We start from the raw sequence: 22291 nt of genomic DNA on the forward strand, positions 1-22291 counted from the left end.
CAAAGAACCAATCTTCACTCGCTTTCATGAAAAGGAGAGCACTCAAATCCTCCTCATGGGTCAGCATGCAGACACCCAGCACATATCTGTGCCACAAAGGCAGTGCATAATACAAATACGAATCTAGAAAAAATATCTGCCTCCCTACCTTTCGGCAGCGAGGATTGGGACAACTGAACCTCTTCACATCACTGTCCAACAGAGCAGGAAAGCTGCAGGAGGGGCACCTAGAATCAAAACAGCAGAAGGAATATTATTCAGAATATTAAAGCCTGATTTGTTCCATGTGATTATTCATACTGAGATGGAGTTTTCAGCTGGACAGCCACACCTCCTTTCGCTCCTTAACTTTTCATTAAAACATGGACTGAGGCTCTGCTTTGTGCTGGCTCTCACCAGGAAATGCAGGTGCCATTCTGGGTTCTGCCTCAGTGCAAACCACTCAATATTTAACATACCTCTCTGAGAACTCCTTACACATGTTATCTTTCCTCTAACCAACGCACAAGGACTGTACCTATAAGCCAGATGATTAAGAGGTGCCAAGGAATGTAGGTAAAAATACAAACTGCAAATTTTTCTATGAATACAATTATTCTCTTTTTTTAAAAGCAAGAAATGCCAGAAAACCTGGAGATAGAGCTCTGTTACAGAATTTTCATCACCAATGAAAGGGCCCAGGCAGTCTACCTAACAGGGAATGAGTTGACAAGTGACACTCTGACTCTGAGGACCCACCTGACGAGCTCATCAGCGTAGGCTGCAGCAACTTCTTCTTCTGCTTTTCGCTCATAGTATTTATACAGGATGGTCTGGGGAAGCACCTTCTCCAGTTCACTGGTTGGGAATGAACATGTGCAGCTGCCTTCCATGCAGCTGAGCTCTGACTAGAATGATACGGTCAGGAGGCAAAGGGAAAAAAAAAATTTAACCAAGTTTTCAGAGAAACAAAAAAACCTCAGTGGTTAAATGCATCTTTCAATGGGAAGCAAATAAATCGTGGTTTGGAACACAGACTCTGAGATGGTAAAGGTCCCCTCTTCTCTGAGAAACCACACTCAGAACAAGAAAACCATGAAACAAAAACACAAAGTCCATCTTTGATTCTACCAGAGGACGTCTATCAGCCTAAACCACAATATATGAAGATGGGAAGTAGATGAGGAAAGATAAATCACTTAGCAGATTAGAGGAGGAAAGTCACAGCTCAGTGTCTGAAAAGCAGATACTCATGATAAGCAAGTTGATTCCCTCTACACTCTGTGGAAAGGCTGGAGTTCCGAACCTCTTGGAAGGCAGAGATGAGTGGTAGGAGGGAAGGGGATTGTTAAAATGCTATTGCACACTTAACAGGCTACAGTATAGTGTAAACATAACTTTTCCATGCACTGGGAAATCAAAGAGTTGTGTGACTCTTTTTATTGTGATATTTGTTTTACTGCAGTGGCCTGGAACCGAACTTACAATATCTTTAAACTATGCCTATATTCTGCTAATCACAACTACTCTGCTCAATAACTGCTACTCAGGGGACTTCCCTGGTGGCACAATGGTTACGAATCCGCCTGCCAATGCAGGGAACACGGGTTTGAGCCCTGGTCTGGGAAGATCCCACATGCCGTGGAACAACTAAGCCCGTGCGCCACAACTACTGAGCCAGTGCACTAGAGCCTGTGAGCCACAACTACTGAGCCCGCGTGCCACAACTACTGAAGCCCGCACGCCTACAGCCCGTGCTCTGCAACAAGAGAAGCCACCACAATGAGAAGCCCGCGCACTGCAACGAAGAGTAGCTCCCACTTGCTGCAACTAGAGAAAGCCCGCTGCAGCAACAAAGACCCAATGCAGCCAAAAATAAATAAATACATTTATAAACAAAAAACAAAAAAAACCCCTGCTACTCAGTCCTTGACTGAATTACAACTGATTTTAGAATAACTGATGTCAAGTGGTTTGATTATTGGTGGGGCATTTATGAAAAGCAATTTTGGTTTTTAAGTGTTCATTAAGACAAAAAACTCCTTTCCATATTGTATGTTGGTGTCAAGAGAAACTGACTTTGGACAGAGAAATATAATCTTGTATAAAATATTATTCATTTTATGGGTCTTTCCTGGTGGCACAATGGTTGAGAGTCCGCCTGCCAATGCAGGGGACATGGGTTCGAGCCCTGGTCTGGGAGGATCCCACATGCCGCGGAGCAACTGGGCCTGTGAGCCACAACCATTAAGCCTGCACGTCTGGAGCCTGTGCTCCACAATGAGAGGCCGCGACAGTGAGAGGGACTGCGTACCGCGATGAGGAGTGGCCCCCGCTCACCGCAACTGGAGAAAGCCCTCGCACAGAAACGAAGACCCAACACAACCAAAAATAATAAATAATTAAAAATATTATTCATTTTAATACAACTATATAAAATGTTTTAAAAATTTTGTTAAAAAAATACTAATTTGCAGCCTCATATGTTCAAACAGCCTGCAAGATTCTCTTTTTGAGTTCATCCTTCATTTTAATTTCAAACAGAAGATAACTGAAGAAGTTGGTGCTCCAGTGCGCTGGGCATGAGAGCATGGAAGAATTAAACCATTCCCTGAAAAAAAATCTGCTGTGCTTCAAACCAACATAATCACACAAATCAAAGGCTGTCTAGGAATCACACACATTAGCATGTCTTAGCAGAGTTCCACATCACCTCAGAAAAGGCACTTCCATGAGGCATTTACACTTGTCTATAAATGTGGTGTCCTCAAACTCTGTGAATATTTCCTATGTATGGACACACTGTATGGTTCTTACCTTTCCAGATCCAAAGACTGCCTCTTGGGCATATCTGATGAGACACTCTTTGCAGAACAAGTGAGCATCTGCACACTGCGTCAGTTCCTCAAATGGAAATTCCCCGTAGCAGCAGCGGCACTCAATCAACTGGCCATCCTGCAAGCCACCAGAAACACACATGAAATTCCCTACACGCAAGTAGAGGGGGCAGCCATGTTTCATATTCCCCCACCTCCAAGTACATTCTGAGGTGAAAAGCAATCCCTAGAAGCCATAAAACAATGATGAGCTGTTTTCTTTTTTCTTTTTTTTATTTTTTGCGGTACGCGGGCCTCTCACTGCTGTGGCCTCTCCCGTGGTGGAGCGCAGGCTCCGGACGCGCAGGCTCAGCGGCCATGGCTCATGGGCCCAGCCGTGGATCTTCCCACACCGGGGCAGGAACCCGTGTCCCCTGCATCCGCAGGTGGACTCTCAACCACTGTGCCACCAGGGAAGCCCAAGCTGTTTTTGCTGTATAAATCTAGCTTAAGATGCTAGTACAAATATTAATACGTAGCTAAAGACAGTGAGATTTTCATGTTTTTTGGGGGTATTCTTTGGTATCATCCTTTGTATAAAGTTATCATATTCATGAATTTCATGGTACCAGCAGAACTGTAACATCTATAATCAGATGTTAACATAACAGTCAGGGACAAGTGGCATGAGGGATATTATTTAAAAAGTTTTGGGCTTCCCTGGTGGTGCAGTGGTTAAGAATCCGCCTGCCAATGCAGGGGACACGGGTGCGAGCCCTGGTCCGGGAAGATCCCACATGCCGCGGAGCAACTAAGCCCGTGCACCACAACTACTGAGCCTGCGCTTTGAGCCCGTGAGCCACAATTACTGAGCCCGTGCACCACAACTACTGAAGCCCGCACGCCTAGAGCCTGTGCTTTGCAACAAGAGAAGCCACCACGATGAGAAGCTCATGCACTGCAACGAAGAGCAGCCCCCGCTCGCTACAAGTAGGGAAAGCCTGCACGCAGCAACAAAGACCCAACACGGCCAAAAATAAATAAATAAAATAAATTTTTAAAAAAATGTTGGATTTTGCTCCTTATTATAAGACAAGAGTGCGATGGGGTCACAACTCAGCACAAGCTTTATCTTAAGTGACTACTGAAGCTATATAAAGCAGCATCTCAAGTACTGCGAGTACCAGAAAACTTACGCTTTTTATTAAGGGCAGTGACTGATCCAGTCACTAGTCCATTTCTACCATGTTAGAAAAGGCCACTACATGAGGATGGCTGACATCATACAAAAGCCATCTGGTCCTGAGGTTAGACACATCTCTTCCTTCTAACCCTATAAGTGATACGTGAATTCTAAATTTTGCTCTAAGAGTCTATCCAATGGATTCCAGGCAATGTTTTTTAAGAGGCACGACTCTAACAATATTATCTTCCCTCCAAATCTGATCCAATTTGGAAGCAAGAGTGACTATAATGGTTTAAGTACCTGACTGTAACTTAGCTGAAGCTCAAACTCAGCAGATCAACAGCAAAGGTTATACAGGAACCAATTTGTCATCAAAATGCTCAGGAAATGTGAGAAGAGAAAACAGCTAATGAAAATACCCAGAATAAATTGATTAGGTGAGATTTTAACTACCTTTTGATACTGTTCTTCATTCATCTGCAGGGCAAGCAAAAAGTCTTCATGCTGAGGAACAAAAAACCATACACGCAGATGCAAATTTAGTCAAGATGCCACAAACCATTTAGCATTTACTTTCATAAACATAAAAAAACCCTATTATTAATAGTCATCTCTTCAGTTACATAGTTTAGTAGTTTAAAAAGTTACCTGAGAGTAAATTTAAAATGCATCAGAACACTACACATGAAAAAGGAAACCATATAAGTACTAGAATATATGGGGAAAACTTCCTTAAATCTGACTCAAAATATAGAAGGAATAAAAGACTGACATAAAACATTTATGAAGAGTACAGCATAGCATAAGCAAACAAAAAAAACTGAGTGGGTAAAAACCAAGCTTGAAAACATACTCTGTTGGTGAGGTTAGCGGGAAACAGGCACTCTTGTACATTACTGGTGGGAATGCAAAACAGTACAACCACCATGGAGGGGAATTTGGCACCATATAACAGTTACATAAGTATTTACACTCCAATTCATCAATCGCACTTGTAGGAATCTATTCCAAAGTTACCCTGGGGCAGAAATATGAAATGATGTATGCACAAAGTTATTTATCATGGCACTATTTATAATAGCAAAAAACTGGAAACAACCCTGAGTGTCCCTCAGTAGGCAAATAACTGAATCAACTCTGGTACTGCAGACAATGGGACACTAGGCAGTTTTAAAAAGGAAAGAGAAAAATCTCCATGGATTGCTGTGGAGTCATTGCCAAGAAGCACAGTTAAGTGAAAAAGGCTAGAGTAGAACAGTGTGTACCTTTTAATAAGAAAGAAAGGTTTTAAAAAATATATATATATACACACACACATATATGCTTTTACATAAAATAAGAAAAGACAACCCAAAAACTATTAATAATGGTTTATGTATAGAGGGAGTTAGAGGACATGGGGAGGACAGACAGGACAGAGGCTAGATCTCTCTGAATGTTCCTTGTTTTATAGTTTTGACTTTAAAAATACTTCACATAACTGAACAACAGAATTAAATGAAAAAGAAATTAAAAACCAATTCCTTAAAACTTAAAAATAAACAAACTTCTTTGCTTACCAAGTTAATGGCATAACCACACACTTATTTCAAGTAACTTTATAATATTTTAATTTCAAATTCCTAATCTAAGTTATAAATAAATCCTAGACCGCATTTAGCAACATTATTGGTAATAATACTGGGTTGTTATTTGGGATCTACTAAGTATACAACATAGGATAAAGGAAATAAGCCATTATGGTAATGTAATTAAGAGCCAAGATTTTCAGCATAAGAGAAAAGAAATGCTTACGTAAAATGAAAGAAGTAAAAAAAACCCTATAAACCAAAGTTGAAATAAAAATCTTAGTATGAACTTCCACTAAAAGAAAATATGACATCTTGGAAAAGTTGGTGATTCCAGGTCCAGGTTAGGAAAAGCAGAAGTTGAACCTGGATCACCAGGTGTGCCAGAAAGCAAGGATACTGTCAAAGAAAGATGACTAGGTCCAGGACAGAGGAACTAACTTGAAGGTGACGCCACTGGCCAAAGAAGGGACAATTTGGACATCAAAAAGATGACCACAACCATCTTGCCAATACTTCAACACTTCTCTGATGAGGCTGGCAGTGATATTAGCAAATGTGGTGTTTTGATACTATACTGTGAAATGTGCCAACATCTGGAAGGTCTACATAATTCAGTGAACCGGTGTTTATGATAAAATCATGCATGGGTGAAATATCTATTCGAACTGCAAGCTACACTAACAGATTTTAATGTAACAGATACAGTCACAGGTAACTCTATGACGGATGGATCAAGATGACAATTCTCCAAAAGTCCAATTTCTGTTTGAGATCCAGAATTTTATCATTGGACATAAATAATCACTTCATTCATTTCTGAGAAAATTCCTGCTAAATACCTAATTTTGAATAATCATAGTTTTTCTGTCAGTCATTTTTTCAAGTAAAAATGGTGGGGGTTTTTTTGGGGGGGGTAGGGAGAAGGGCCTAATTCAGCAGCTTGCAATTCGATGTTACAAATGCTTCTCCTTGAGAAAACCATCATAGTCAGCCAGTATGCAGCAAAAGCACTTTATGCATACATTCGGCCCTCCATATATGCAGGTTCTGCATCCACAGATTCAACAACCTCAAATCAAAATTATTTGGGGGAAAAAATTCTAGAAAGTTCCAAAAAGAAAAACTTGAATTTACAGTGTGCTGCCAATTATTTACAGAGCATTTACATTGTATTAAGTGTTGTAAGTAATCTGGAGATGATTTACAGTATCCGGGAGGATGTGTGTAGGTTATATGCAAATACTAAGCCGTTTTATACAAAGGACTTGAGCATCTATAGATTTTGGTATCTGTGGTGGGGGTCCTGGAACCAACCCCCTGTGGATATGGAGGGACAACTGTACTTCCCATTTTGTCATACAGAGTATTGAAAAGATGTTTTCAAGGGTTAAAATTTCATAAAGTAATAATTTCAACTGCTTCATCAAAGCATCAAATACATTTTTAGACGACATGGGCTTTTTTTGTTGTTTTTTAAAATGTGAGTGCATGGTGGTGAAGAAAGTAATGATTTCCAGTAGAGTTTGGTGCCACTGGCTTGATTCATGCTAAGGCACCACTACTTTTGTTCCTCAGTACAAATTCAACAATGTGAAAAAGGTAAATATCGTCTTATCACGATAAGAGATCTGACGTCGCAGACATCCTAAAGAGTCTTGGGAAACCCAGGGACCCATGGGGCAAACTTGAGAGTTGCTGGTCTAGAAAACACATATAGGCACACTTCATTTTACTGCACTTTGCAGATAGTACCTTTTTTTTTTTTTAAACAAACTGAAGGTTTGTGGTAACCCTGCATCAAGCAAGTCTATCAGTGCCACTTTTCCAACAGCATTTGCTTACTTCATGTCTCTGGTCACATTCTGGCAATTCTCGCAGTATTTCAAACTTTTTCGTTATTATTATTACTGTATTTGTTATGGTGATCAGTGATCTTTGATGTTACCATTGCAACTGTTTTGGGGTGCCATGAACTGCACCCATATAAGACAGTGAACTTAATCGATAAATGTCATGTGTGTTCGGACTGTTCCACTGACTGGCCATTCCCCATCCTTCTCCCTCTTCTCCCGCTTCCCTATTCCTTGAGACACAACAATGTTGAAATTAGGCTAATTAATAACCCTACAATGGCCTCTAAGCATTCAAATGAAAGGAAGAGTGGCCCATCTCACTTTAAATCAAAAGCTAGAAACAATTTAAGCTTAGTGAGGAAGACATGTCAAAAGTCGAGATAGGCCAAAAGCTAGGCACCAAACAGTTGGCCAAGTTGTGAATGCAAAGGAAAAATTTTTGAAGGAGATTAAAACTGCTACCCCAATGAACACACAATGATAAGAAAGTGAAACAGCCTTACTGCTGATATGGAGAAAGATTCAGTGGTCTAAACAGAAGATCAAACCAGCCACAATATTTCCTTAAGCCAAAGCCTAATCCAAAGCAAGGCCCTAACTCTCTTCAATTCTACGAAGGCTGAGAAAGGTGAGGAAACTGCAGAAGTCTGAAGCAGGCTGAGGTTGATTCCTGAGGTTTAAGGAAAGAAGCCATCTCCATAACATAAAAGTGCAAGGTGAAGCAGCAGATGCTGACGTAGAAGCTGCAGCAAGTTATCCAGAAGATCCAGCTAAGGTAATTAACCAAAGGTGGCCACACTAAACAACAGATTTTCAAATGTAGACAAAACAGCCTTATATTGAAAGAAGATGTCATCTAGGACTTTCACTGCTAGAGAGGAGAAGTCAATGCCTGGCTTCAAAGGACAGGCTGACTCTCTTGTTAGGGGTTAATGCACCTCATGACTTGAAGCTGAAGCCAGTGCTCCTTTTACCATTCCAAAAATCCTAGGGCCCTTAAGAATTAGGCTAAATCTACTCTGTCTGTGCTCTATAAATGGAATAACAAAGCCTGGATGACAGCATATCTGTTTATAACATGGTTTACTGAATATTTTAAGCTCGTTGTTGAGAACTACTGCTCAGAAAAAGATTCCTTTCAAAATATTCCTTTACTGCTCACTGAAATGCTCCTGGTCACCTAAGGGCTCTAACGGAGATGAACGAGATTAATGTTTCCATGCCTGCTAACAAAACATTCATTCTGCAGCCCATGGATCAAGGAGTAATTTTTGACTTGCAAGACTTATTATTTAAGAAATACATTTTGTAAGGCTTATAGCTGCCATAGTGATTCCTCTGATGGATCTGGGGCAAAGTCAACTGAAAACTTCTGTAAAGGATTCACCATTCTACATGCAAAGAGGAATATTCATAATTTATGGGAAGATGTCAAAATACCAACACTAACAGGAGTTTGGAAGAAGCTGATCCCAATACGTGTGGATGACTTCAATGGAGAAATTAATTGCAGATGTGGCAGAAACAGCAAGAGACCTAGAATTAGAACTGAATTGTTGTAATCTCATAATAAAGCCTTAACAGGCAAGGAGTTGCTTTTCATTGATAAGCAAAGAAAGCGGTTTCTTGAGATGGAAACTACTGGTGAAGATACTATGAAGATTGTTGAAATGACAATAAAGGATTTAGAAAATCACATAAACTTAGTTGATAAGGCAGCAGCAGCAGGATTTGAGGGGACTGACTCCAATTTTGAAAGAAGTTCTACTGTGGGTAAAATGCTATCAAACAGCACTGCATGCTACAGAGAAATCATTCATGAAAGCAAGAATCGATCAATTCAGCAAACTTCATTATTGTCACATTTAAGAAATCTGGACAGCCACCCCAGCCTTCAGCAAGCACCACTCTGATCAGTCAGCAGCCACCAACACTGAGGCAAGACCCCTCACCAGCAAAACGATTATGACTCGCTGAAAGCACAGATGATGGTTAGCATTTTTTAGCAATAAAAGTATATCTTAATTAAGGCATGGACATTTTTTTAGACATAATGCTATTGCATACTTACTAGACTACAGTGTAGTGTAAACATAACTTTTCTATGCATTGGGAAACCAAAAAATTCATATGACTAGCTTTATTGCAATATTCACTTTATTGCGGTGGTCTGGAACTGAACCTGCAATATCTCCGAGGTTTGTTTGTATTAAATAGCCAACATATGTATATTCCAGTTGACTTGCACATTTGATAGTATATTTGGAAGAATTAAAGAGCTAAATGGAATCTCTCTGTTTTTTCCTCCATTTCCTCTAATTTCCACCATTAGAGGGTGAAGGAGGTGAAACAGATGTGTTTACTAAGCTCCAATTAAAATTCTCTAACATAAATCTGATTTATGAAACTGTGAACTTCAGTCAGTATCATTACAAAACCTAGTTTTGTTTTCCTTTTAAAAGTTTTATAGTTTATTCAAATGAACCACCTGAAAGAAAAGGCAAATCTTACAAGACAGTTTTATACTATGCCCTAACAGCAAACCAGAATCCCAGAAACACATTCCAAACACATCTTCCTACCTCTGCCATCTCTTTGATTTTCTGCTCATAGAACTCCTGCTCTTGCTGCACAGCTGGAAGGAGAGCACGCCGGTCATAAGACCTACAATGTCGCCGCTTATTTTCCAGAAAGAACATCCTCTTTTCTATTTTTTTGTCACCTAGAAGATAAATGACAATGCAAAGTCATGCAGACAACTGTTCTGCTAGGAATCCAGGCAGCCATCCCAGTCCTCTGTGGCCTGGTCCTACAGAGGACGTTTAGTGACTTTCCCATAACACATTCTCTTTGGGAAAACTGGGCTCCTTACCATTCCCTAACATTCCACACACTTCCCGACTTTCTTCCTCTCCACCCCTCCCTCGCTCCTGCTTATTATAATCCAGCTGGAAGGTCTCTCCTAGCCTGTCAGTACTGCACTGTGTGAATATACCACAATTTACTGTGCATTCACTACTGAGGACAGGCAGGTTTACAGTTTTGGGTTATTATGACCAGGGCTGCTATACATATGCCTGCAACTCAGCTGAGAATACGTGAAGGAGTAAAATTGCTGGATCAGCTTAGAAAACAGTGCTACTTTTCCAAAGTGTCTGTTCCAATTTACACTCTCCCCCCACCAGCAATGTATGTGAGTTTCAATCACTCCACATTGTCCTCAGCACCTGATGACATCAGTTTTTAATTCGAGCCATTCTGGTAGATGCACATGTGTTTCATGCATGTTTAAAAATTTTTTTTATTTTGAAAATTTCAAAGACAGAAAAGAGCAGTACCTAGATTTACAATAAATAACACTTAGAATAAAAGCTAACAAAATGACAAGTGTCAAATCTTGCAGTTGGTCTGATTTAGTTTTTGTATTTCTTTGGTTGATTTGGTAATGTACATTTTCTAGAAAACTGTCTATTCCATCCAGATTTTCTATTTACTCAAAAAACCTTTTTGATAATCTCTTGATTTTATCAATATTTACTATACATTGATACACTTTATTTTTCCTCTCTTTTCTCTTGTTCACTCTAGTTTTTTTTTTTTTTTACTCTCACTAGTTTTTAAAATTAAAACTTTTTTTTTCATTATTTAGAAAACCAGTTTTTGGTTCTCTATTCTGTTCCATCTATCTGTCTATATTTCTGCCAAGCCCACCTGGTTTTCTTTTTAAACAGTATTTATTTATTTTATTTAATTTTTTTGGCTGCATTGGGTCTTAGCTGCAGCACATGGGATCTTTGTTGCGGCATGCAGGATCTTTCGTTACAGCGCTCGTACTTAGTTGCCCTGCGGCATGTGGGATCTTAGTTCCCCGAGCAGGGATTGAACCCGTGGTCCCCTGCATTGGAAGGTGGATTTTTAACCACTGGACCACCAGGGAAGTCCCAAGACCACCTAGTCTTAATCACTGTAGCTATGTAGTAAGTCTTGAAATCCAGTAGACTGATTTCTTCCACTTTATTTTTCTTTTTAAAAATCACTGGGACTTCTCTGGTGGCGGAGTGGTTAAGAATCTGCCTGTCAATGCAGGGGATATGGGTTCGAGCCCTGGTCTGGAAAGATCCCACATGCTGCGGAGCAACTAAGCCCGTGTGCCACACTACTGGGCCTATGCTCTAGAGCCCTCGAGCCAAAACTACTGATAAATAAATAAATTTATTTAAAAAAAGAAATCATTTTAGCTATTCTAGTACCCTGCCTTTCCATATAAATTTTAGGATAATTTTAGGATACCTTGCCTGTATCTACAAAAAAATCTTGCTGGGATTTTGACAGAAATTACATTAAGCATGGTACCAAATTGGGGAGGATTTACATCTTCACTGAGTCTTCCAATCCATGAACACAGTACGTTTCTCCATTTATTTATATTTTCTTTGATTTCTTTCTTCATTGTTTTGTAGTTTTCATCATAAGTCCTGTACATGTATTGTTAGATTCACATCTAAGTATTTAATTTTTTTCAGAACGACTTTACTTTTCAAATTAATTATTTATTTATGGCTGTGTTGGGTCTTCGTCGCTGCGCGCAGGCTTTCTCTAGCTGCAGTGAGTGGGGGCTACTCTTTGTTGTGGTGCGTGGACTTCTCATTGAGGTGGCTTCTCTTGTTGCAGAGCATGGACTCTAGGTATGTGGGCTTCAGTAGTTGTGGCACGTGGGCTCAGCAGTTGTGGCTCATGGGCTCTAGAGCGCAGGCTCAGTAGTTGTGACGCACCTGTTTAGTAGCTCTGTGGCATGCAGGATCTTCCCGGACCAGGGATCAAACCCATGTCTCCTGCATTGGCAGATGATTCTTAACCACTGCGCCACCAGGGAAGTCCCAGGAAGGTACATTTTTGGCTTGATATAAAGGAATAACTTTCTAAAAGACATAGCTGACCAACAAGGGAGTAGATCATCTTGTGAAGTGGTACTTTCTTTTCTCTACCACTGAAAGTCAGAAACAAATACTAAATGACTATGTATTAGGGATGCCTAGTAAACTGTGGATGAATTCAGCTGAATGAAAAACCACCTATACACAGTCCCCACTTCCATTCTGCCACAGATCTGTGAGAATGTCATGTCAGGAGAGCACTGCTTCACAGAGTAGCTTGGTGAACTTAGAAGTCAGAGCCTAGGACGTTTTCTTTTAGATCCTGAAGAGTTCAAAAATTCAAATACTTTCCAACTCTATAACTATCTCATGGATTTTCCATTTAGTCACACCTGAAGTCAAGTCATGAAATTAATTACAGTTGTAACGGAAAGACACATAGGAGAAAAGAAAAGGGAAATATTCTTATTTATGACATAATCTACAGGAAAAGTTGAAGTGGACTCTTTTCTTAGACACAAGCAACTAAGATCAAATTTGTTGCAAAATTCAGCAAGTTTACCTTGGCGGGGGGTGGGGAGTTAGACCTGAAATAACCTCTTTGAAAGAGCTTTCAGCAGTTACTTCATCAATATGAATAACAGAGTTTTAAATAAACAGCTTAAGTGGCAGTTTAAGAGCTGTTTGGTTTTTTTCTGTGTAGAAGCTACTCTCTCTCAGGTGTGTAAGTGACTCCTCTGCAGTAAGCAATCAATCACTGGTCTAGCTTTTACTATGTAGTGAAAGGTTAATTCTTGTCAAACCTTCAAGACCTCTTTTCCCCCCAAGCTGAAGAATGTCCCCAAACACTTTTCCACATGTGAATCTAACACTACACACAATTTTCCTGTCATGGTGTATCCTAAACAGAAAGATGACAAACTAGCCACTTTCTAAAAACACCAATGTGCCATCAGAGCAGTCATGTCAGTGACACTCCTCAGACTGCTGTAACAGGGCACTTCTAAGCAGCCACACCACGACTCCCCTTACAGGCTGTGTGGGAGCAGACGGCTCTGCAAACACCATCAGCAACACTCACATTTGGCCATTACCTTGTTCAAATTTGAAATCTATGTAAGAATACTGATTCATTTCTTTTCTCTTTTTTCTTTTTCCACTGGTTTCTGGCGATAGCTCCTGCCATTTTTTAATGGCATCAGAAAAGGCCTAAAAATTGAGAAAGGGAAAGGTTACTGCTGTAAATGGGACAAAAAAAGTACATGAAACATCGGCAATCCCTAAATCTCGTTGTGACTCACAGCTATCTTCCCTACATGGCTTACCAGAAAAGGCAGCAGCAAAATAAACAGGTAGCATTTTATTGTTTTCATTTTCTCTTTCAACAACTGCTATAATGGTAGAACCAAATGCTTACTGATAAAGGTGCACAAGAAAACAGAAACTACTGAAGCTGTCCTTAAATAAACACAGGTTAAATCACGTAACAAATGGTTACAAGTTATATTTTACAGGCAGCATCTTACATGGTGTTTCCCTGGCCAACACTCCCTCCTCCACTTCCCCCACATTCTCGTTGCTTTCACCCACATCCCCACTTTGTACTGAACACGGGAGTGCAAAATTCTTATGCCAGTGATAATCCCTTTTCTTCCATTCCTTTAGCTTCTCCCCCTTTTTACATCTTTCCAATAGGCATTTAAAGGTGCTCAAGTCTCTGCCATCTTAAAAAAGAAGAAAACCTTTCATTCCCTGGCCTCCTTCCTCTTCCAGCTACCAGCCCTTTTCTTCTTCCTCTTCTTTGTAGCCAGACTTATCAAAAGAGCAATCTGTACATCATTCCATCACCTCGCCTCCCACAAGCGGCCAACTCCCTCTAACCTGGCCTCTACCCCACCTTTCCACTTGCTAATCTTCCTAACGCGGGGCTAAGTCCTCACCTCACTGGATCTCTCAGCAGCACGAACAATGCTGCCTGCTCCACTCTCCTGACTTCCTCCTTCCTCGCTGCCTGCTGCTCTACCTAGTTTTTCCATGTTGGGAGTCCTCAAGGCAGCCTTGGCTCTCTTCTTACCCGACAGTCTCTCTAGGTACACTTCATCCAGGCTGGTAAGGTCACCTTCCATATGCTGACGACTCTCAAAATCCCTTCTCCAGTTCGTATTTCCCACCTTTTTTGTCCATTCAGCCAACCAATGAATTGCTTTTATTGGATGTCTCACAGGCCCCACCCAGCATGCTGGCAGTTCAGCGTTTCCCAGACAGAATTCATGATTTCTAAGGATCACCCCTGCATCTTAATCTACCTCCTACCTCCCTTCCTTTTCAAAGCTCCTAAGTTTGGGAATCAGAAGGGAATTACCATTCGTTGTGCGTGCCTCCTATAAGCTAAGCACTACATGTGGCCCTTTCAAGTCCTTACTTATTTAATTCTCACAACAATCCTCTGAGGGAGGTATTATTTATTTTATAGTAGAGGGAAGCAAGGCTTAGAGAAAGGAACTTGCCCCCAGTCAAACCTTAATTAAAGCTAGTATAGGAAGTCAGGCCAGTCTCGGAACTAAAGCTCCTCTCTTTGACATCACCTTGCCCTCAGATTTCAGTGAAACCCCATCAAGAGCTGGCCAACAGCAAGATTCATCTTGCCACCTCTCTATATCCCGGATCAACATCCTCCACAGCTGCAGTGCCTCCTCCCTTGCTTTCTGTTTCTTCTTTCTGTCCCACTACCCAAGGTGTTCCCCACAAATCCTTAGGCACCAATCTTAAAGTCACATGTTTGTACTCAGCTGCAAAACTACTAACCTATACCAAGTTTTATCTACAGGTAAAACCCCACCCTTGAACCAGGGCTATGTGCAAAAACCCAGGAAAGGAGGCAGGATAAGTTATTATTATCTGCATTTTAAAAATGAGGTAATTAAACGGTAGATGTCATTTATCAGCAACTGATTACTGGAATGTGAACTCAGAGCTCATAACTGGTAGGTAGTCTACTGGGTTTTCAACCACACTACACTGTCATAAAACACAGAGGCTTCTGGGACTTCCCTGGCAGTCCAGTGGTTAAGACTCCACGCTTCCAATGCAGGGGGCCTGGGTTCAATCCCTGGTCAGGGAACTAGATCCTGCATGCTGCAACTAAAAGATCCCACATGCCACAGCTAAGACGTGGTGCAGCCAAATAAATAAATATTAAACAAACAAACAAAAAACATAGAGGCTCCTGACTGCAAGAACTGAGGTTATTACCTTGGTCCCATTTAATACTGTTTCTAGTTAGCAGGAAAAAAAATCCATATATATGAACACAAACTCATACTTGTCAGGAAGCTGTACCTTAAAACAAAATGTTGCCTAAAAATTAAAGACACCTCCAAAATCTTACCTTAATAGTTATATTAACATTTATTACTTATCTTTTTTTGTTTTTTTCTGGTCGTGCCTCTCAGTTTGCGGGATCTCAGTTCCCCTCAGGCACTGAACCTGGGCCACGGCAGTGAAAGCGCCGAGTCCTAGCCACTAGACCACCAGGTAACTCCCTACTTATCCTACTGACTAACGGTCCAGTAGACAAATAAAATTAGAGAATCAGAATTCCTTCCTTTCGAGACCTGCTAGTTATAATTCATACCTACACAACCAAAAGGCATCACAGTTACTTTTTCTTACCTTTTAGCCTTTCACATATTATTCCTCTAGTGAAAGCATCTTTAAGACCTTGTTCAAATGACATCTTCATTTCTTTCCTAGTGCCCTCATGCACCTTTATTCACTCTATTTTATAATACTCATCACATTGCTTTAGCCTTTTTTTTAAACTTTAATCTCCTCAAACAGACTGAAAACTCTTCGGAAAGAAGCTAATTTGTATTCTACGCATGTCAGTGTCCTCAGGGTCTAGTCAGTAACTACCACAAAGTAAGTACCCCAAAAACCTAGCAGGAAGAACACAGAACAGATAATGAAGAAAAAATCTTAAAAATGTTCCTTTTGTTGTTTCTGGCACTTTTCCCTCCAGCCTTCTCACACTCACAAATCAAATACCCACTCAAAGTATTCGTTTTGAGAATCAAGGATACAGTCTGGTAAGATTTTGGGGCCATCTCTGACAACAGCCAAACTTCTTTTAAGGGATGACCTAAAAACACAACAATGGTCATGTGATGATGCAAAAGCTGAGAAGTAGACAGAGACTCCTCTGTGGAGCCTGGTAGAAAGGTCAGGTCCAGAGACAGGGATATGTTACCTGCATGGAGACAGAGATGACCATTCAAGTACACAGACGGAGAAATCTAGGAAGCCTGGGTAGTCAATACCCTGAGAACGACCACCTCAGAGAAGAGAAGTCAAGGGGTGGGTTAAAAAAGATGGCCCTGTCCACTAGCATTAAGCTCCATGAAGGAAGGGAACCTCTATATTTACTGTGACATTCCCAATGTGTGACCTATGGCAGGCATTCAACAAACTGCCTGAAAGAGGTAGTCTCATCTGGGGCAGAATTATTGAGAAGAATTAGGAGGGGAAATAATTTTCAATCCAGTGGAACCATCAGTCAAGCATGACATGAGTGTGTAAAGGAAGACACAGAAAGTTGTCAGGATCTAGAATACAGAAAATTAATCTTTGTCAAAAGGCAAAGGGAATTCCCAAGATAACAGCTATGCAGCAGGCATGAAGAACAATCCGAACAGACTGGAGTCTACCAGCAGATGAATGGATAAAGAAGGTGTGGAATATACATATAATGGAATACTACTCAGCCATAAAAAAGAATGAAATGTTGCCATATGCAACAACATGGATGGGCTTAGAGGGCATTATGCTAAGTGAGATAAGTCAGACAGAGAAAGACAAATACTGCATGATATCACTTACATGTAGAATCTAAAAAATACAACCAACTAGTGAATATAACAAAAAAGAAACAGACTCACATATACAGAGAACTAGTGGTTACCAGTGGGGAGAGGAAAGGAGAGAAGGGAAATATAGGGATGGGGAATTAAGAGGTACAAACTATTAGGTATAAAGTAAACTAAAAAGGACATATTGTACAACACAGGGAATATAGCCAGTATTTTATAATAACTATAAATGGAGTATAACCTTTAAAAATTGTGAATCACTATACTGTACACCTGTAACTTATGTAATATTGTACAGCAAGTAAACTTCAATTGAAAAAAAGAAAAAAAAAAGAAATGAGAATTGACAGGTTAGACAATAAGCAAAACTAGAATAAGAACAACTTTCAAGTTGTTGGGTGTGGAAAGATTTACCCAGAGTCAAAAAAACAAAACAACAAAAAAAAGCAAATGAAAAAACCAAGGCAACTGATTTTTAACTCTATGAAAAATACAAAATTCAAAAAAAGGAAACGTTATCATAGTACATTACTTGCCCTAGCAGTGAACATTTCCATAGTCATAATAATGACAATTCTAAAAACATATTTAAAAAAAGCTGTATGCATCTAAAAGATGAGTGTGTGTTAGATCTAGAACCTCCATCTACCATAAAGAGTAAACTATAACAAATGAATCAAGCATAATAATATGTTCATAAATGTGGAGGTAAATACCAGAAAAAAAAAACATACAGAAGAGGATGAAGAAGGGGGCTTCAGCCTGCCATTTACAAAATTATAAATGAGCATTTTGCCACTATTGTATTTTATTTATTTAAAAAAAATTTTTGGCCGTGCTGCACAGCATGCAGGATCTTAGTTCCCTGACCAGGGATTGAATCCGCACCCACTACAGTGGAAGTGCAGAGAGTTTTAATCACTGGACAGCCAGGGAAGTCCCTGCTTTTTTAAACTATGGAAATTAATTAGTTTGATAAAAATAAACATTCATTTTAAGAAGTAGTTCCTGTTGTGAATTTTAAGGATGACCAGTTCTCTCCAGTTTAGAAGTTATTCATTGAAAACACTTAGTGCTGACAGCATTTCTGTCCCTACAGAACTTTACAACCAGAAGAAACATTACTGCAGCTACACTGGGGTCTCCAAGAAGCTCACCCACAGGATACACCCATAAAAAGAGTGGAGCTAAAATATCCACAAGTGCACACACATGCGGGTAGAGTCTTCCTGCACTCTGGGCCTCCATACCACAGGCTTGCAACAAACCAAAGTGGGCCCTGCTGGTCACAGGCCTCTCTAGCATGAATTCAGCGCTGCAAACCTAAGGAGGCCGAACCACGCAAGGCTCTTGTGCTCTTGTACTACACTAAGGACCAACTCTGAAGATAGCACTGAGTAACCGTTAAGTCAAATGGTTTGAAAATTATTCTGTAGCACACAGAGAGAAGTGTGAAGGGATGGGAACTTGTTACTGAAACTTGATATATGTGAGGCACTGTGTTATAGGCCTGCTATATATTATCTCATCTAATTCTCACATTACCCATCTAAGACATCCACTCTTTACTAACAGAAAACTGAAGCTCTGCAAGTTTAAGACACTTGCTCAAAGTCACACACCAAAGTGGCAGAAGTAGAATTAAAATTCATGAGAGAGAAAAAAAAATCAAACCTAAGTTTGATCAAGATTCTAGATGTAACCATCAATTTATACAAAACTGAGGGGAGAGAGGAATCATTTAATTACAATGCAGGGGTGCAGTTAGCAAAATCTAGACTGTGAAAACCTGTAAGATAAAACAATCCAGTTTTCCCCAACAAATAGGCAGTAAGGAAAAATAAAGGGGGAAGAAAGAGAGAGAGCTTACAGATTTTTAAAAAGAGATTTAAGAAGTTATCAATCAACTGCAATAAACAGATTTTACTTGGAACTCTATGACCAAACAAGCTAAAGATTTTTGACATATTCAGAGAAATCTGAATGCTGACTGGATATCTGATGATGTTAATTTTTAAGCTGCGGTAATGGTATTTTGATTGTGTTTTAAAAATTATTTTGTCTCTGTATTTATCTTTTAAAGATAAATACTGAAATACCTATGGATGAAAAAAATGAAATGAAGCTTGGAATTTACTTCACAACAGTCTGGGAGGGAGAAGTGTGTAGGGGTGGAAATACAATACAACAAGATTGGGCAGGAGCTGATAATTGCTGAAGCTGAGTGACAGTAAGCAGGAGTTTTTTACAATACGATCTTTACTTCTATATGTGTTTGATGTTTATAGTAAAAAGTAAAAAAAAGAGAAATCCACGGAGAATTGACTTTGTCTTCAGTCAGCATACCTTCCCAAAGCAATCATCATGTTTGGGGAGTGGCACAGGGAAGACATGCTATTGCTGAAACTAGGAAGCATCTCCGGGTGTGTTTTCTACATCGCTGTCCACGTGAGTGTAACTTCCTACAAGGCAGAAGTCTTGTGCACCATGTCCATAGAGCAGGGAGACTTTCTGATTGAGCACATCAGATTTTAGCTTCTGTCAAACATTATTTCTCCTTAAACACCTTACATTCATTCAAATAGTCCAACCCACCTCTTTCCAAAATCCTGCAAATTTTTAAATTACCCACTAAAACAAGCAGACACAATAAAAATATAAAGGGTCAGAAAAACAAGGAAAAGGATAAGGAAGGTATGAACAAGAACTGAGCCACAAAGCCCTACAACCTCCCACCCATATAACTAGTAGGCCTTCAGTGGGGAGAAGCATGTGCGAGTACAGTTACTCTTACTTATCTCAGGATGGCGGCAGGGACGTTACCAATGAGGACCAGCCCACACCCAGACCACAGGGGTTGTCTCCTGCTGCTGCCCTCTTACTTCTCATCTAGGCTCCCTGGGAGCTCAGAAAAGGTGTGAGGCACCAAAGCATCAGTAAAGACACCAGGCAGGGCCTAAAGATGAAAGAGCCCCTTTCTTTCTCAAGGTCATTATTCTGGGGGGGAAGCTCATTCATTTTTCAATGACAGTACAAACATTCCCTCTTTAGCATGGGGAATGAGATCAGAAACAGAAAGCACTATCTCTGTGTTCCCTTCAGAGTAATTTTACCTAAAATGAACCTACAATTAGGAGTTTGTTGCCAGCTGCCTAAATGTTATCAATCTAAAGGTGGAAGGGGCCTACACGCAGCAAATTCACCGATGTTCACCTTCTTTCAGGTTATGACCCAGTGGGTATTTTAACCGTTAAAGTAACTCCACATTTGCTTGTCTTCTGGAAAGAAAAGCACACTGTCTGCTGAGAATCACCAGAACTTCAGCAGGAGAAATGGATTTAAAGGCAGGAGAAAGAGGAACAAGTCAAGGACCTGCTGGTGCTCACTCTTCCATCCTGGCTGACTGCCATGAAACGGGCACTGTACAATGGACTTCACTAAATGAAGCACGTCTGCTACCCACTAGTGACCAGCACCCTTCCAAGCCCTGGAACAGAGGCCCTTACATGGAACCTTATTTAGGGCCCAGAAGAAAAAAACAAAACCTCGAGAGCTTTCAGTTAGCTGCCTACTCGCTTCTGAGGCAAACCACCACTCCCTGGGCAGAGCTGGGTTCCTGGGCCCTTTACAGACTCTACATGTAACTGCTAACTGAGCCATCTGGGGGAGGATTGTGGTGGCCAGCTCCAAGTCAGAAAGCAAATGAGGGAGGAATAGCACTGAAATGCATCTTTTACACTCTAGTCATCCTCATTCCATGGGAAAATTCATTACCTTCCACGTCTTTATGGTCAAACCAGAACCTCCCTGCTTCTAATATGTATTTCTTTTCATTCAGTTCTTCCTGATCAGCAAATACCTTTGTCTATTTACCTTCGCCCTGACAAACTCCTTAGCTCTTTACCATCATAAACCATGCCAATTTCCACAAGCTGAACTCTTCATTCTGTTATCATGGGAAGGAGTAGTTAGTCAAGAGGTGTGACCCCAGCAGGAAGACCAAGTAGAGCACCTTTCGGGTGATTGCATAGTGTCCTTTGAGCTCATGCAGGGCCCACTTGATGTCCTGACTGCTGAGCATTTTGAAGTCGGCCATCAGGAGGTCAGCAGCTTGGATGAAGCAGCGCTGGTCAAGAGGAGCCAATTTAGAATAGTCAAAAAAGTCTATTTTAGGCAACTGAAATGAGAGAGAGGCACAACATTAGAGGCCAGACGGTGCATTTCCTACGAGGGGGAAATCATTTGAAGAATTATTTACTACAGAATAGAATAATCTGACTTGTACTCATAATTACTCTAAAGGAGGATACCAACCCTGAATAGAGATGAAGAAATGATAGTTCAGAGAGGTTAAACAGTCTGTCTGGAGTCTGAAGACTAGTTTTACTAGTTGGAACTATGAAAAAGTATAGCTGGGGATTTGAACCCAATTTTTTAGCCATTTTCTTTTCACAAAATGTTTAGAAAAATGAATTTTTTTCCAGCTACAAAATACAGGCATACTTCAGGGAAACTGCGGGTGTGTTTCAAGACCACTGCAATAAAGTTAGTATCACAATAAAACGAGTCACACAAATATTTTGGTTTCCCAATGCAAAGAAAAGTTAAAGTTATGTTTACACCATACTGTAGTCTAGTAAGTGTGCAACAGCATATGTACAAAAAAAAAGTACATGCTGCAATTAATAATTTATTGCTGGGCTTCCCTGGTGGCGCAGTGGCTGACAGTCCGCCTGCCGATGCAGGGGATGTGGGTTTGTGTCCCGGTCCGGGAAGATCCCACATGCCGCGGAGCGGCTGGGCCCGTGAGCCATGGCCGCTGAGCCTGCGCTCCGCAACGGGAGAGGCCACAACAGTGAGAGGCCCGCGTACCACAAAAAAAAAAAAAAAATTTACTGCTAAAAAATGTTAACCATCATCTGAGCTTTCAGCAAGTCAATCTTTTTGCAACAGTAACACCAAAGGTCACTGATCACAGATCACCATGACAAATGCAGTAATAAAGTCAGAAATCTTGTGAGAATTACCAAAATGTGACATAGAGACACGAGGTGAACAAATGCTGTTGGAAAAATGGCACCAACAGATTTGCTCAAGGCAGGATTGCCACAAAGCTTCAATTTGTAAAAAAAATTGTAACATCT

General features: G+C 40.5%; 1 protein-coding gene across 1 annotated transcript in view; it reads right to left on the reverse strand.

The window, feature by feature from the left end:
• RNF216 (ring finger protein 216) overlaps positions 1–22291 on the reverse strand; it is a 152379-nt gene that overhangs the window by 98216 nt on the left and 31872 nt on the right. Inside the window, exons 6-12 of the mRNA XM_082671507.1 lie at positions 21160–21324; positions 13374–13488; positions 9988–10127; positions 4435–4485; positions 2797–2934; positions 739–887; positions 149–227 (exon numbers count right to left, since the gene is read on the reverse strand). Of these exons, the coding sequence (XP_082527633.1) occupies positions 149–227; positions 739–887; positions 2797–2934; positions 4435–4485; positions 9988–10127; positions 13374–13488; positions 21160–21324 (837 nt within the window). The remainder of the gene's footprint in view (positions 1–148; positions 228–738; positions 888–2796; positions 2935–4434; positions 4486–9987; positions 10128–13373; positions 13489–21159; positions 21325–22291) is intronic.

Source organism: Grampus griseus (genome assembly GCF_964374135.1).
Source record: "Grampus griseus genome assembly, chromosome: 14".
Lineage (NCBI taxonomy): Eukaryota > Metazoa > Chordata > Mammalia > Artiodactyla > Delphinidae > Grampus > Grampus griseus.